General features: G+C 49.3%; 1 protein-coding gene across 1 annotated transcript; it reads right to left on the bottom strand.

The window, feature by feature from the left end:
* Window positions 1–5,090: 5,090 nt before the first annotated feature.
* On the bottom strand, window positions 5,091–6,612 carry LOC123442525. The gene is made up of 4 exons (XM_045118593.1): window positions 6,243–6,612; window positions 5,957–6,139; window positions 5,808–5,870; window positions 5,091–5,617 (listed from the first exon to the last, which is right to left on the bottom strand). Exons 1-4 carry the CDS (start codon window positions 6,471–6,473, stop codon window positions 5,327–5,329), a joined length of 768 nt encoding a protein of 255 aa, XP_044974528.1. The 5' UTR covers window positions 6,474–6,612; the 3' UTR covers window positions 5,091–5,326.
* Between the last annotated feature and the right edge of the window lie 9,005 nt (window positions 6,613–15,617).

Raw genomic sequence — 15,617 nt, 5'->3', positions numbered from 1 at the left:
CAATCATATAGTGACATGATATGACCATTATCATCTTTGCTCTTTCGATCTCCATCTTCAGGCATCGCATGATCATCATCGTCACCGGCGTGACACCATGATCTCCATCATCGTGTCTCCGTGAAGTCGTCACGCCAACTACTACTATCACTACTACTATAGCTAACCGTTAGCAATGAAGTAAAAGTAGTAAGCACATGGCGTCGCATCTCATACAATAAATTAAGACAACTCCTATGGCTCCTGCCGGTTTTCATACTCATCGACATGCAAGTCGTGAAACCTATTACAATAACATGATCATCCCATACATCATACATGCAACATCACAACTTTGGCCATATCACATCACATGTCAAACCCTGCAAAAATAAGTTAGACGTCCTTTAATAGTTGTTGCAAGTTTTACGTGGCTGATTTGGGTTTCTAGCAAGAACGCCTTCTTACCTACGTGACAGCCACAACGATGATATGCCAAAGCTATTTACCCTTCATAAGGACCCTTTTCATCAAATCCAATCCGACTAGAGTAGGAGAGACAAACACCCGCTAGCCACCTTTATGCACGGTGTGCATGTCTGTCGGTGGAACCAGTCTCACGTAAGCGTACGTGTAAAGTCGGTCCGGGCCGCTTCATCCCACAATACCGCCGGAAAAGAATAAGACTAGTAGAGGCAAGCAAATTGACAAATCATCGCCCACAACTTTTGTGTTCTACTCGTGCATAGAATCTACGCATAGAAAACCTGGCTCGGATGCCACTGTTGGGGTAACGTAGCATAAATTCAAAAAATTTCCTACGCATATTCAGATCTTCTTATGGAGAGACCAGCAACGAGAGAGGGGTAAGAGCATCTTCATACCTTTGAAGATCGCTAAGCGGAAGCGTTGCTAGAACGCGGTTGATGGAGTCGTACTTGCAGCGATTCCGATCTAGTGCCGAACTACGGCACCTCCGCGTTCAACACACGTGCAGCCCGGTGACGTCTCCCGCACCTTGATCCAGCAAGGAGGAGGGAGAGGTTGGGGAAGAACTCTAGCAACACGACGGCGTGGTGTCGATGGAGATACGAGGTCTCCCGGCAGGGCTTCGCCAAGCACCGACAGAGAGGAGGAGGAAGAAGAGCAGGGCTGCGCCGAGGGAGAGGGAAAAGTCTAATCTCCAATGGCCAAAAGTGCCCACTATATATAGGGGAAGGGGAGAGGGGGTGCCACCCCTAGGGTTCCCACCCTAGGGGGTGCGGCAGCCCCTCCAGATGGGAGGTGCGGCGGCTAGAGGGGGGAGGAGGGGGTGGCGCACCCACTGGTGGGCCTTAGGCCCACCTGGCTTAGGGTTTGCCCCCCTTTTCTCTCCCTTGCGCAATGGGCTGAGTGGGGACGCGCACCAGCCCACCTAGGGGCTGGTTCCCACCCCCACTTGGCCCACCTTACCTCCCAGGGTCGTTGCCCCCCTTCGGTGGTCCCCCGGGGCCACCTCCGGTGGTCCCGGTACGTTACCGATGATGCCCGAAACACTTCCGGTATCCGAAACCATCCGTCCTATATATCAATATTTACCTCCGGACCATTCTGGAGCTCCTCGTGACGTCCGGGATCTCATCCGGGACTCCGAACAACTTTCGGTAACCTCGTATAACAATTCCCTATAACCCTAGCGTCATCGAACCTTAAGTGTGTAGACCCTACGGGTTCGGGAGACAGGCAGACATGACCGAGACACCTCTCTGGCCAATAACCATCAGCGGGGTCTGGATACCCATTGTGGCTCCCACTTGCTCCACGATGATCTCATCGGATGAACCACGATGTCAAGGATTCAATCAATCCCGTATACGATTCCCTTTGTTTGTCGGTATAGAACTTGCCTGAGATTCGATCATCGGTATACCTATACCTTGTTCAATCTCGTTACCGGTAAGTCTCTTTACTCGTTCCGTAGCACGTCATCGTGTGACTAACTCCTTAGACACATTGAGCTCATGATGATGTTCTACCGAGTGGGCCCAGAGATACCTCTCCGTCACACGGAGTGACAAATCCCGATCTCGATTCATACCAACCCAACAGACACTTTCGGAGGTACCCGTAGTGCACCTTTATAGTCACCCAGTTACGTTGTGACGTTTGATAGACCCAAAGCACTCCTACGGTATCCGGGAGTTGCACAATCTCACGGTCGAAGGAAAAGATACTTGACATTAGAAAAGCATTAGCATACGAACAATACGATCTAGTGCTAGGCTTAGGATTGGGTCTTGTCCATCACATCATTCTTCCAATGATGTGATCCCGTTATCAATGACATCTAATGCCCATGATCAGGAAACCATGATCATCTATTGACTAACGAGCTAGCCAACTAGAGGCTTGCTAGGGACACATTATGATCTATTTATTCACACATGTATTACTGTTTCCTGTTAATACAATTATAGCATGAACAATAGACGATTATCATGAACAAGGAAATATGATAATAACCATATTATTATTGCCTCTAGGGCATATTTCCAACACGCCACCCATTAGGCCATCACCACAAAGTAGGGATGCAAGTGGCGCGGGACATCCCGCTAAGCGGCCACGTCACCCCACAAAATGTTGTCGAGTTGTCCGATCATTTGGAAAATTTTAATCCTGAATCCGTTGCGACTTTATTTTGTAATCGAGTAGAAAAACCTCAAACTACTTTCCGGACGCCTCTGAGACGCCGGAGACATCACGAAGGGTCTTTCACTCGACCAGTTAAACCCCAACCGATTCAGGAGCTACTGATGGGGGTGCCTATCAGGGGTAGGGTCATGGACCAGCCATCCAAGGCCCATCTGGGGTCCCACACGACTATTAACATTTCAGGACTACCGATGCAACTCAGGTTTCACTCGGACCCATGAAGTCACCTGACCAATCTTCCAGTCAGTCGGACATGCACCAGCACTCCGAGTAGGACAAGCGTGGATGACGAAGGAGCCGCAACGGCCGAAGGACTTAAACAACACATCAAGTGTAGTGATAGCTGCCAGTAACTCTTGTAGTTAAGGGCTGTCGTTACTAGAAACTACCTCCATGATGGCATTAACTCAACCATGTAATGACCACGGTGTCATCAACTCTAGATGAGTTGGTAAAATAGTCTACTTAAGTGCTGAAAAGATTGAACATTGCATTAACTTTTGTGCCAACATAGAAGAGAAGACAAGTTAAATAGCCTATTTGGTTTCATTTCGTCTAAAAAAAGGAACATAGGTGAGCTGGTTGGTTAGTTGAGTTACCTCATGAGGGGTCAAGGATTGAATCATGTTACGTGCACCTTTTTATGTGAAAAAAGAAAGAAAAAAACTCGGACGTACTACAGTTTTCAGCAGAAGGAAATAAAAAATCAGTCCTGGGGGATCAAGCGGGAGAAGCGGATCGAGCTTTCTCGGACGTCGACGATTATTCGGATTAGGTTTATAGTAGGGTTTAGTTAAAAATTGTCAAAACTTTAATGAATTTCTACCATAATGTAATGAATTTCATCAAGTTTATATGAAAATTCACGGTGTTTGCATTAATTTTGTCTGGTTTAACTTAACCGTGTTTCAAATGTAAGCGAGTAGTGTTGGATGGCTGACTCATGTATTCGTATATGCGGAAGGTCCCCCAGACAGATGCGGAAGAGAAATTGTGACTAGGCTATGGAGATGTCCTAAGAGCAACTCCAACCGTGTGACCCATCTGCCCATGTCTTTTTGGTTTTTGCGGACAAATACGATGACCCAATGCAAAGACCCAATCCCAAATTATGTCTGTTTCGTGTCCGTGTTGGCCCATTTTAGACCCAAATTTGAAATACATTTAGGTTGGAGGCGGACACAGAGCGAACGTTTGTTGCGTCCGCCTCGTCCGTGTGTGTCCGTTGCATGTCCCTCCTACCCCACCTGTCATCCACCCACCCATCTCATCTTTGTCTTTCTCTTTCTTCCATCCACCCTACGAGTATGTGGATCTCGTGGTCGTGCAGAACAGGTGTTGTCCGACCCCGTTGCTGTCGTGTTCCACGGTAGCACACCCGTCGACATTGCGCACCTGGAGGCTGTCGGAGTATAGGATGACCACCTTGTAGCCCCCACATGACGCGGCCCACGTGGTGGCGATGGAGGACCAGAGCATGGGCGCGCCATCCTTAGCGGAGCCGTCAACGATGCGACGCTCGCCCCCGGCCGTGAGCGTGAGCGATGGCGCGGCTACGACGGTCGTGTTGGCCCGGTTCGTGACACCTGGCCATGAGCGTGAGCGACAACGCGGCCACAGCGGCCAGGTGTCCCACCAGACGCAGTGGTAGAGGCGAGTCGATCGTGCGGGTCCTATGCGTGGAAGCCCAGCTCGAACACCCCCGACGACGAGGGCATCGACATCGTCAGCGAGCCCCCCTGCTTCAACATGTTCGTGGCCGCCACCGCCGCCATCGCCACACCTAGCGCGCTGTAGAGCTAAGAGGAGACTTGAGTCCGCCATCGCCGTGGATCACCCTGGGCGTTAGGTTATTTCGGTTTGGGTAGTTCGGTTTATGGGTAATTTGGATGCTTAAAATGGGAACGGAACATTTTCTTTCAAAAAAAATACCCGAACCCATATTACCGAGATTTTTTGCTCGCGTAATTCACGTACCCAAAATACCCGAAATGTTTGGAGCACACATCATTTTTTGGTATGAATAATTTTGAAGGGCCATCCCTCCTCCTCCTCCTGGCTCCCTGCTTTTGCCTGCTGGGCATGACTGCGTGGGCGCAGCGGCGACGCGGGCAGCTGCGAGGCGGGGCGGAGGCGTGCTCACGAGCGCGCCGGGTATACGGCAATTCACCGGCGCGGCGGGCGGGTGAGTCGGTAGCTGTGGGGTGGTGGTGCGGGAGCTCGCGATGTTTGACAAAATGTCATGACGGACATGTTAGGAAATGCGTCTGTCTCATTGCACGTACGACCTAAATAAAAAAATGGACATATACGTCGTCAATCCAAACAGTCAAAAAAACCGAACGAAACATGCATTCGTTTGGATCGGCTGGTTGGATTGCTCTAATCATGTTACACCATAGGAAGGAGAGTGTAGCTTATAGAAGAGAATACAAAATAGCATACGTATATACATACAAAAAGTCTTCCACTGTTACAGAAAGAAAAAAGAAGAACATGGAGTACTACATCGTATCGTTCGAATATTTCGTCATCCGTCTACATTACAGTGTACAGTAAGCTGAAGAACATGGAAACAATGGCTACAGACTAGAGAAATTAAGCGAGAGGGAGCCTGATGCTTCCGGCGCTAAACCGAACGGGACATTGGCCGTCATGCCGGGACGCGCTTGCAGCGGCACCAGAAGGCGGTGCCGCCGCCCTTGCCCTGCGCGACGGCGATCTCCTCGTCGACGTAGAACCACAAGAAGAAGGGGTCCTTGGTGCTCGGCTCCCTGCTCATGTCGCCGCCGCCGAAGGGGATCTCCAGGGAGGGCAGCGGCCCGAGCTTGACGCGCACCCTCTCGAAGACGAAGGCCAGCATCTTCTTCTTCCATGACAGCCGCCCCTCGAAGGTCAAGCTCCCCGCCGGGCCCAGGTACACGCCGTTCTCGATCCTCTGCCCCTGGTCACCGAAAATGGCTTCAGAGTTTCAGTTATAGAACGACCATCACTCAAGATTCAGAGTGTCAGTTACAGAGCATTCCTTCAGAGTTTGTTTCAGATTCAGTGACAGAAGTTGTGTTCGTCTGTTTCGTCTAGAAGAACCGGATGCCATGGCTGAGATGCGGGAGAGGCATGAGGAGCTCACTCACCGCGGCGTCGAAGCGCTGGACGGCGGTCACCGGGAAGTAGCTGCCTTTCTCGAGCTTGCTGCCCTGCGACACATCCAGAACCGGCCGATCAATTAACCACCAAATGCAAACCGCAGATCTGAAGCTGGAATTCTGTGGGTGTTGCTCGCCTGGGCGGTGAAGATGAGCATCCACGTCCTGCCGGGGGACTCGGCCCCGCCGAGCGTCTCGAAGAAGGTGGAGGTGTCGAGCTTCGCCTTCTTGATCTTTGCCAGCGCCGCCAGCACCTCCGGGGCCGGCACCTTCCTCGTCTTGGCCGCGTCCTTGAGCACCTTCACGCTCTCCGCCACGGCCTACGCTAAACCAGAGCCAATAAACCATCTTGTTCTTGTCAGAGCATGGCTAAAATGTCAGCAAAATTGGGCGCGTGCCGTCGTGCCGATGCTCGCTGCTCACCGATAGGTCGGAGGGTTCGACCGGCGGCGGAGGGGGCGACGAGGAGGGCTGCTTCTGGACGTCCGGCGACGCGGCGGCGGCGACGGTCAGGGAGACGCCGCGGGGACGGCGGGGGCTGGAGCGGAGGACGAGCTGCGCGGGGGCGGGCGCTCGACGCGGAAGGCGAGGCGAGGAGGCTGGAGCGAGCGTGGAAGGGCGGAGCAAGGAGGCGGACGAGGCCATCGTCTTCATCTTGCTCGGACTGGCAGGCAGGTTGCTGTGTTCTCCGACGAGGTGCTGAGATGGTAACCACTAGCTTGGAGTGTGTGTGGCTGTGGCGTGTGGACGAACGAGGTCCGTGTGGTGTGACCGTGCGAGTGTGGAGTGGACACTTGGGGAGCACACGTGGACAAGGCCATTGTACTTTCTTTTTCATGATAATACGTGTCTTACTTATAAAATAGAATCAAGTTACAAGACACGTAAACATCGTTCTTATAAGACTGAAAAGATAGAAAAATCTTATGCAAAATACCATCGTCTGTCCCTCTTTTTCGACACCATCAAAGCGGTCATCAAAAGAAAAGAAGCCATCTCACCTCTTTACCTCAGCTTGACGCGGCTCTATAGCTGATCAACAGCTTTACGGACATCTAAAGTAGTTTGCCAGCAGCAAAATCATTGTCGTTGAAAGAATCAGACGGGGGCAGCATGTCCCCGGGCACGCCATCCAACTCCAGATCCAACAACCCCGCATGACGACAACATCGGAGAGGGAAACCAGAACCGCCATCCACCAACCACAAAACCAGCACAAGATGCACCATCTTCCAGCTGTCACTTGGGTAGACAACCGTCTGCGCGTACTCCTGAACGACAAAACCTCCCTGCTCCACCATGACGTCGGAGACAAAGCCGCAGCAACGGGGACAAAGCAGAAGGAGAGACACACCTGATGGAATCCCCCCCCCCCCCCAACACCATCCATGAACCATAATGCCACCGATTTGAATGATCGGCAAACGCACGATGCCATCAATTCCGAGACACCGCCATGAAGGACATCACCGGTATGGGAGTGAAGCTAAAGCAGATTTATTCGTCGACACGTCGCTTCCACCACCCCAACAACGCATCACGACCTACAAATCCAAACCCTAACTACATATCGGAGGAACGGGTCCCCCCTCCCTCCTGCCGCCGGAGCAGCAACCGGAGGGAGAGGGACCAACGCCCTAGCCGATTGAGATGCGGTGAAAGAAAATCCCCTTCGTCGCCTGGCTCCTAGAGGCAGCTAGGGTAGGAAACGCGAGCCCGCAAGGCCACTTGTGGCAGCCCGATGCCGACGTTCCATAAGGTTCCCCTTTATTTCCGTTTCTGTCGTGTGATTAGTTTTATTTGTTGCATCATCATGTAGTTTGCATCATGGCATCATGCATGACATCATGTGAACTGTGTTTTGTCGGTGTTGCTGTTGCTCCGTGTTGTTGGGTGTTAATGCTTGTGAGTGCTTTGTGAGTGTGGCGTTGTTCGTTGGCGTGATGAGAGTGGGTGCAACAGAGCCGCTTCAAACCCCTGTTACACCGTGGACCTAAAGCCTTCTCTTTCCTCTCTTATTCTTTTGTGGCTGCGATTGATTTCAGTTTTAACCCCTATTTAAAAAAAGGTTCGTCTTCTTTAAAAAAAATCCTTTTATTAAATGTAGAGGCAACCCCCTTGGGTTTTCTTTATTTTATTTTCTTTTATTTTGTTTTATTTTAAAACTATAGTTTCATTTTATTTGTAAAAGAGCTTTATTTTATTCTTTAAATAAAAGAGGTTTTATTTTATTCTCTAAAAAGGTTTTATTTTTATTCGTTAAACGAAACTATTTCTTATAGTTGGGGTATTTTTTTTTAAAAAAAGGAGTAAAAGGCATTTTTTATTTTGTTAAAACATTTTTTTGTGGTTGTTCTCTGTTTTTATAAAAAAAGAAAACCAAAAGAGGGAGAGAGGAGGACCCCAGGCCCAAGGCCCAGCCGACCAAGGCCCAAGGCCTCCCCTCCAACCCTAGCGCCTCCTCTGCCCGATCCCCTCGTCGTTCCCCCCGTGCGTTCAGCCTCCCCTCGTCCCTCTCCTCTCCTCCCGATTCCCCCTCTGCCCGATCCCCTTGCCCCCCCCCCCCCCCGCGACGCCCCTGGTCGCCCGAGCCGCCTGTGCTCCTGCCCCTGCCGTCGGAGCCGCCATGCCATGGCCTCTCCCGTGTCCGCCCCCGCAGGAGCCCGACCCGCCGCTCGTCGGCCTCGTTCTGAGCACGCAGCCCCCGCCGGCTGCCTACTCTTGCTGGAGCGCCGCCCTGCCATGGCCGACCTCCTCTTCCTCGTTGCGCCTCGCTGCACCGTTCCCCGCACTGCCCCCGTGCCGTCCTCGTCGCCCTGGCCATGGCCCTCCTCGGCCCGAGGTCATCCGCCGGTGCCCGACCTCCTCCTCCGGGTGCTCTCCCTCGCCGCGCCGCCGTGGCCTCGCCGTCCCAGCGCCCTTGGTCCCGCGCCGCCCCGCCGCCATGCTGCTCTGCTGCTGCGCTGTGCCGGTTGGCTGTACTGTATGTTTGCTGCCGAAGCGCTGCTTTCCGTTGCCGCTGCTACTTGCCTGCTGGCCTGTCGCTTTGTGATGGTGATGTGGCCGTGTGTTGCTGTCGGTGTGGCTGTGTTGCTGGCGCTGCTGCCTGCCATTGCTTGCCTATCACCATGCTGGCTGCTGTTGCCGCGTGCTGCTGCTAGCAGATGCTGGCTGTCGATGCATGTCGTTGCTGTTAGGTGTAGTTGCCCGATGTCGCTTGCTTGCCTTGCTGCGTGCCGTTTTGCTATTGCTCTCGCTTGTTGTAGATGCTGTAGGTTGCTGCTAGATGATCGTGCCGGTTGCTGTGTGTTGCATTGCCATGCTAGATAGCTGCTAGCGTTGCCTAGTGCTTGTTGTTGTTGCTTTGATGCTTGCCGTTTTGCTGCTGCGGGTAGATGCTGTAGCTGCTGTGTAGCCTGCCGAGCCGGTTGCTAGCTGTCGTGACATGCTTGTTGTTGCCTGCTGCCGAGAGTTGTAGCTGCTGTTAGTGCTTGCTGTAGATGCTTTGCAGTTGCTAGCTGTTCGCTGCTAGGCTTGCTGATTGTTGTGTCGATGCCTGCTGCCTAGTTGCTTGATGCTGCTAGATGTTGCCTTGCTAGCCGATGATGTAGCCTGTTGCTGCCAGAGTGTTGCTGCAAGCTGCTAGTCGCCGTTGTAGATTGTTGTTGCTTGCCTTGCCGTAGCTTGTGTTAGTTGCTGCCGCCGGTGTTGCGTTTTGCTGTCGCCTTTCGGGGTTGCTACTGCAACAAAAGACCTTCCAACGGCGCCAGAAACAAGCGTGTTGACGGGAGACTATTCTTGTCTTGATACTCCTCAGCAACGGCGCCAGCAATCCTTCTGCTACGGCTACGCCTTTAGGGACTTCCTTGGCAAATATGCAAAGGATTCCCCCGTGGCCTTGGAGCCTTGCGTTGGTGTTCCCTCGAAGCAGAAAGGGTGATGTAGCACAACGGCGACAAGTATTTCTCTCAGTTTTGAGAACCAAGGTATCGATCCAGAGAAAGGATTGCGTCAAGTCACAAGTACGTGCACAAACACAAAGAGCTTGCACCCAACGCTATGAAGGGGTTGTCAATCCCTTATAGATTGTTTGCAAAATGAGAACTGAAAGCAACAAAGAAAACAAAGCAAAGTAAAAGTGAAAGTGGAGACGATAGTTGTGAATAGACCCGGGGGCTGTAGTGTTCACTAGTGGCTTCTCTCATGAAAGCAAGTAGACGGTGGGTGAACGAATTACTATGGAGCAATTGATAGAACCGCGAAAGTCGTGACATTATCTAAGGCAATGATTATATCTATAGGCATCACGTCCAAAACAAGTAGACCGATATTTTCTACATCTACTACTATTACTCCACACGTCGACCGCTATCCAGCATGCATCTAGTGTATTAAGTCCAAAAGAACAGAGTAACGCCTTAAGCAAGATGACATGATGTAGATGGACAATCTCATATCTACGATAAAAGCCCATCTTGTTACCCTTAATGGCAACAACATGATGCGTGCCTTGCTGCCCCTTCTGTCACCGGGAAAGGTCACCACACGGTATGAACCCAAAACCAAGCACTTCTCCCATTGCAATAATCATAGATCTAGTTGGCCAAACAAAACCCAAGACTCGGAGAGACTTACAAGGATATCAAATCATGCATATAAGAAATCAGCAAAGACTCAAATATAATTCATAGATAATGTGATCACAAATCCACAATTCATCGGATCTCGACAAACACACCGCCAAAGAGGATTACATCGGATAGATCTCCATGAAGATCATGGAGAACTTTGTATTGAAGATCCAAGAGAGAGAAGAAGCCATCTAGCTACTAACTACGGACCCGTATGTCTGAAGTGGACTACTCACGAGTCGTTGGAGAGGCGATGATGTTGATGTAGAAGCCCTCCAACTCCAAAGTCCCCTCCGACAGGGCACCGGAAGGGTCTTCAGATGAGATCTCGCGGAAACGGAAGCTTGCGGCGGCGGAAAAGTGTTTTCGTGGATGCCCTGATTTTTTCTGGATTTTTAGGGAATTTATAGGCCAAAGAGCTAGGGCAGGGAGCGCCAGGGAGGCCACAAGCATGGTTGCCGCGGGCCCCCCCGGCTGCCGCAACAGGGATTGTGGGCTCCCTGTGGGCCCCCTGCCTTGGCCCTGAAGCCTCCCGATCTTCTTCCGTTCTGGAAAATTTTATTTCGGGGATTTTATTCCGTTTGGACTCCGTTCCAAAATCAGATCTGAAAAGAGTCCAAAACACAGAAAAAACAGGAACTCGCACTTGGCACTGAATTAATAAGTTAGTCCCAAAAAAAGATATAAAAGGTAAACAAAACATCCAAAGTTGACAAGATAACAACGTGAAACCATCAAAAATTATAGATACGTTTGAGACGTATCAGGGACCGTCGCCGAAGTTCGCAAGCACCCTCCTCGCAACCGTGGACCCGACAAGATCGCGTGTACAACTACATCCTCGACGACCGCCGGAACGTGTTCCACTACCGTCACTGAAGACCCGTCTCCCGACGCCTAGTGCACGACTACCGACGAGAAGACGGTGTACCAACGCCAAGCGAACGACTACCGTCGACGAGACCTGAGTACCACGACGACAACGACTTCCACGACGTCCGCTACGAACCGATCCGCTCCGATATGCACGCTTCGAAGGTATAACGTTGGGACGTGTCGTGTATCGAACACATATGTTGTATGAGATGTAACCGCATGTTTGCGCCTATAGTTATTGTTCGTTGCACGTGTTCTTCTTTTGTTGTGCCCCCGACACATGGGAACCCGATAAACGGGATCACCCCATCAATATTTTGTTTGTCCCGCACACGCTTCCTATACGTTGGCACGATATCTCGACGAGTTATCGGGATAGGAACGTTGCCGTGGCTTCGTTTCCGTCTTGCCGCCATGGTTCCCTCTCGCTTGTCATGGCGGCACATGTTTCTTTCTCTTCTTGCCCGTGTTGTTGTAACTCGCATGCATGACGCATTCATGGCATAATTATATTGTGTTGCATGTCTCTTGTGCCGTAGCTCCGTTCTAAGTCTCGCGTGCTATCGACTAGGATGACTTGTAGAATCACTCGCTTCACCCCTTGCCATGTTAACAACAATTTAATATTGCCGTGTAAATTAACGGGAGTGAACTAAATAATTAATGTGGAGTTTCGTCGGTATGCAACTCGTTGCATATCGAGCTTCACTTAATGTGTAGTGTTTGCGTGAGGTGAATTGTCATGCCATCCCTTGCATCATTGAACTGATCATGCATCATGTTGTGCATCGTGTGGTGAATATTTGTGTTGATGTTTGTTTCCGGTTTTCTCCGTCTTGATAGAGTTCCGCAAGCGAGTCGGAATGTGAGGACCCGTTCGACTACGTTGGTTCGCCGACTTCATAGAGTCATTCTTCTTCCAAGCAGGATCTCAGGTAAGATGAACATTTCCACAGATACCATTACAATCATTGCCATGCTAGTTTGATCGCTTCTATCGATTATGTCTCGTTGCCTACCATATGTTAAATATCAGCCTCTCAACAATGCCATGATAACCTTCAACCTGTTCGACCTAGCAAACCACTGATTGACTATGTTACCGCTTGCTTAACCATGTTGTTAGCGTTGCTAGTTGCAGGTGCAGTTGCTTTCATGTGATAACATGGGTTCCTTGTCATATCACCATATTTAAATGCTATTTAATTTAACGCACCTATATACTTGGTAAAAGGTGGAAGGCTCGGCCTTTCTAGCCTGGTGTTTTGTTCCACCTTTGTCCCCTTAGTTTCCGCTACCGGTGTTATGTTCCAAAATTGAGTGCTCCTAACACGATCGGGGTTGTTATGGAGACCCCTTGATAATTCGTTTTAGATTAAAGTTGGTCTGGCAAGGCCCAACTTTGATACTACATTTGCCTAATAACTAATGAACTGCATAGGGAGTAATTAACCCGAGGAAATTTAATCAACCCCCGGCGAGTGCTCCTCATGAGTGTTGGTCCAAAATAGAGCAGCTTATTAACGCTACCCGAGACAACTCGGAGTTTGGCGTGGTAACCATCGCTCATCCGTCGTGTCCTGAAAACGAGATACGCGTCTCCTATCGGGATCGTCGACACGTCGGGCGGCCTTGCTGGATTAGTTTCACCTTTGACAAAATATCTTGTGCATCGGGATTCCGGTGATGCTTTGGGTAATCTCAGAGTTAAGGTTTTCCCCTAGGGAATCCGACGAGATCGCGAGCTTCGTGATTGAGGATTTCTATGCGGCTTGTGGTAATTTGTAATTCGTGACTGTCTCTTTCGTGAGTTCCTTCTCCGATCGAGGACACGTGGGATTATGTCTGACGTAGGTAGGTGTTCAGAATCATTCATTTGATCATCAGTAGTTCACGTCCGTTATGCGTAGATCACCCCCCTCTTTATTCTTGTACTCGTAAGTTGGCCACCATACAATTATGCTTAGCCGCTGCTGCAACCTCACCACTTAACCATGCCTCACCTAATAAGCTTTGCTAGTCTTGATACCTTTGGAAATGAGATTGTTGAGTCCCCTGTGGCTCACAGATTACTACAACACTAGTTGCAGGTACATGTAAAGGTTACTCGACGCGAGCGCGTTGATTGTTCATTTGGAGTTGCTTCTTCTTCTTCTTCATCATCGATCCAGGATGGGTTCCAGGCCGACAGCCTGGGATAGTAAGGATGGACGTCGTTCTTCTTTTATCGTTTGTTTTTGTTCGTAGTCGGACCCTGCTCTTCTTCATGATGTTGATGTATTGTATGTATGTGACTCTGATGTAGCTTGTGACGAGTGTAAGCCAATTCTATATATATATCTCTTCTTTTCAGTACATGTACTTGTAACGATATCCATTCTTGCGACTCGACGAGATGCACTTCTATACCTGACGAGGCTCTCGTGCCAAATTGAGGATAGGGTCGCATCTTGGATGTGACACCAGTGTACTTCCACGGCTTCAAAACCTTCTCTCTATAATGAATGTATACTTTTTTTGTATTACTCCCTTCGATCCATATTATACTTGATTTACTTCTTTCCTATAAATTATCCGAATTCGTGGCCCTCACTTTCATATGATACCAAATCAAGGAGAGGAGCAAGTGGTATTCGAAACGCCTAATGAGTACTCAAGGTGCGGAGACCTTAACCCCATCCGCATCAACCTAGACCCATCCTTGTCCCCTGCTTCATCCCTTGTTCTCCATTCTCTCTACCCGAATCTCACCCCAGCTTGACAGCTGCCGCCTCGCCCCTCAACTCGACCATCGTAGTGCATCTTCCACAGTCATATGAATCTTCTTTTTGACTGGGCTTCAACCGCTTTTCACTAAAAACTCAATGGAAGTACATCAGTCTTAGACAAAGGGGGAACCCACTACACCTACTCGTTGTCGAAACACATGATATGGGGGAAAACGTAATAACACCAAAATACCTTACATGAATGAAAGAATCCTATTTAAATCGACAAGAACTACATGGACATGTCGGGTCTGTTCGACATGGACCCGCGAGGACCAAGGTCATGTTGGCCGCTCCCGGTCCAAACAGTGAGAACAGATCGCACCAAGCAAAAGGTTTGTAGCTCCTCCAACACGTTCATGTTGTGCATGTGCCCGCGCTTGCCCAGTTCGCCCCGAAGACCCACCCGGGGCGGAGGGGGCAAGTAAAAGCCAAATAAAACCAAAGTAGAGTCAAACAAAAACCATATGAAGGGATATTATTTTTGTATTTCCTTTAAAGTATTTTATCGAAAAGAGAAGACAAACATCCAAGAAATACTACGAGAATTTTTGTTGTTGTTTTTAATTTTCTTAAAGAAGAAAAATGCAAAGGAAGAACAAAGATTTTTTTATTTATTTTCAAAGTTCAACCAAGAGGCAATAATATACTCAACCAAAGAGAAATTAAAAGGAATAAAGAAAGATTTTTATTTTTATTTTTTGAAAGCAGAGAGAAGATCCAAAAAGAACCGCATAAAGAACAAAGAGAAACAATAAAATAGTTTGGTATATTATTTTCTTTGGAAATAAAAGAACAAAAGGATCATAAGAACCAATAGAAAGAAGAAAAAAAATAAACAAACAAAGAAGAACGAGATGTACTTTTGGATTTTATTTTTATTTTTGAAGGAACAAACAAATATATTAAGAACAACAGGAGTGAATGTACAAAGATACAACATGAACGGACAAGTACTATAAAAAGTATATGGTAACATAGTCCCCTAAATTGGCTATATTCCCATCCTGGGTAGGCCAAATTCACGGTTTTAACCCTTTTGCTAACTTTAGCCTGATCTGGCCCGTTTGCGGGAAAAAAAAATTAGATCTGGCCTTTTTTCCTACCGCCACCCGCTGTAATGATAGGCATGCACACCCTACCGCCACTAGGGGTCGGGTCAATGCAGACGGTGCCGTTTGACCGCGCTGACCCGATGACACTATCTGCATTGACCCGACCCCTACTGTCACAGAGAGTGGCGATAGGGTGTGGATGCCTACCGCCACAGCGGATAGCGGTAGAAAAAAAAGGACCAGATCCAAAAAAAAAATCATGAATGAGGTCAGATCGGGCTAAACTATGTCAAAAAGAAAAACAGTGAAATCGGCCTCCTGGGTAATGTGGTACCCAATCTAGCATAGTCCAGTACTGCTCTACACCCTGCTCGGATTGGAACTATATTTCCGCCACTACATCTGCCTGGTTATCAGGTTATTTATGCAAACCATCACAGCTGGTGGTAGGATAATGATTTTGTATCA

Source organism: Hordeum vulgare, chromosome 3H (assembly GCF_904849725.1).
Source record: "Hordeum vulgare subsp. vulgare chromosome 3H, MorexV3_pseudomolecules_assembly, whole genome shotgun sequence".
Lineage (NCBI taxonomy): Eukaryota > Viridiplantae > Streptophyta > Magnoliopsida > Poales > Poaceae > Hordeum > Hordeum vulgare.
This window is presented reverse-complemented; position numbering and strand designations above follow the sequence as displayed.

What these genes read in the sequence shown, in the direction of transcription:
- LOC123442525 (XM_045118593.1), bottom strand. Translation starts at nt 6,473, where the DNA reads ATGAAGACGATGGCCTCGTCCGCCTCCTTGCTCCGCCCTTCCACGCTC. An exon ending in TCGAACCCTCCGACCTATCG is followed by an intron (nt 6,140 to 6,242) that starts GTGAGCAGCGAG and finishes GGTTTAGCGTAG; the next exon opens with GCCGTGGCGGAGAGCGTGAA. An exon ending in TCCAGCGCTTCGACGCCGCG is followed by an intron (nt 5,618 to 5,807) that starts GTGAGTGAGCTC and finishes TTCGGTGACCAG; the next exon opens with GGGCAGAGGATCGAGAACGG.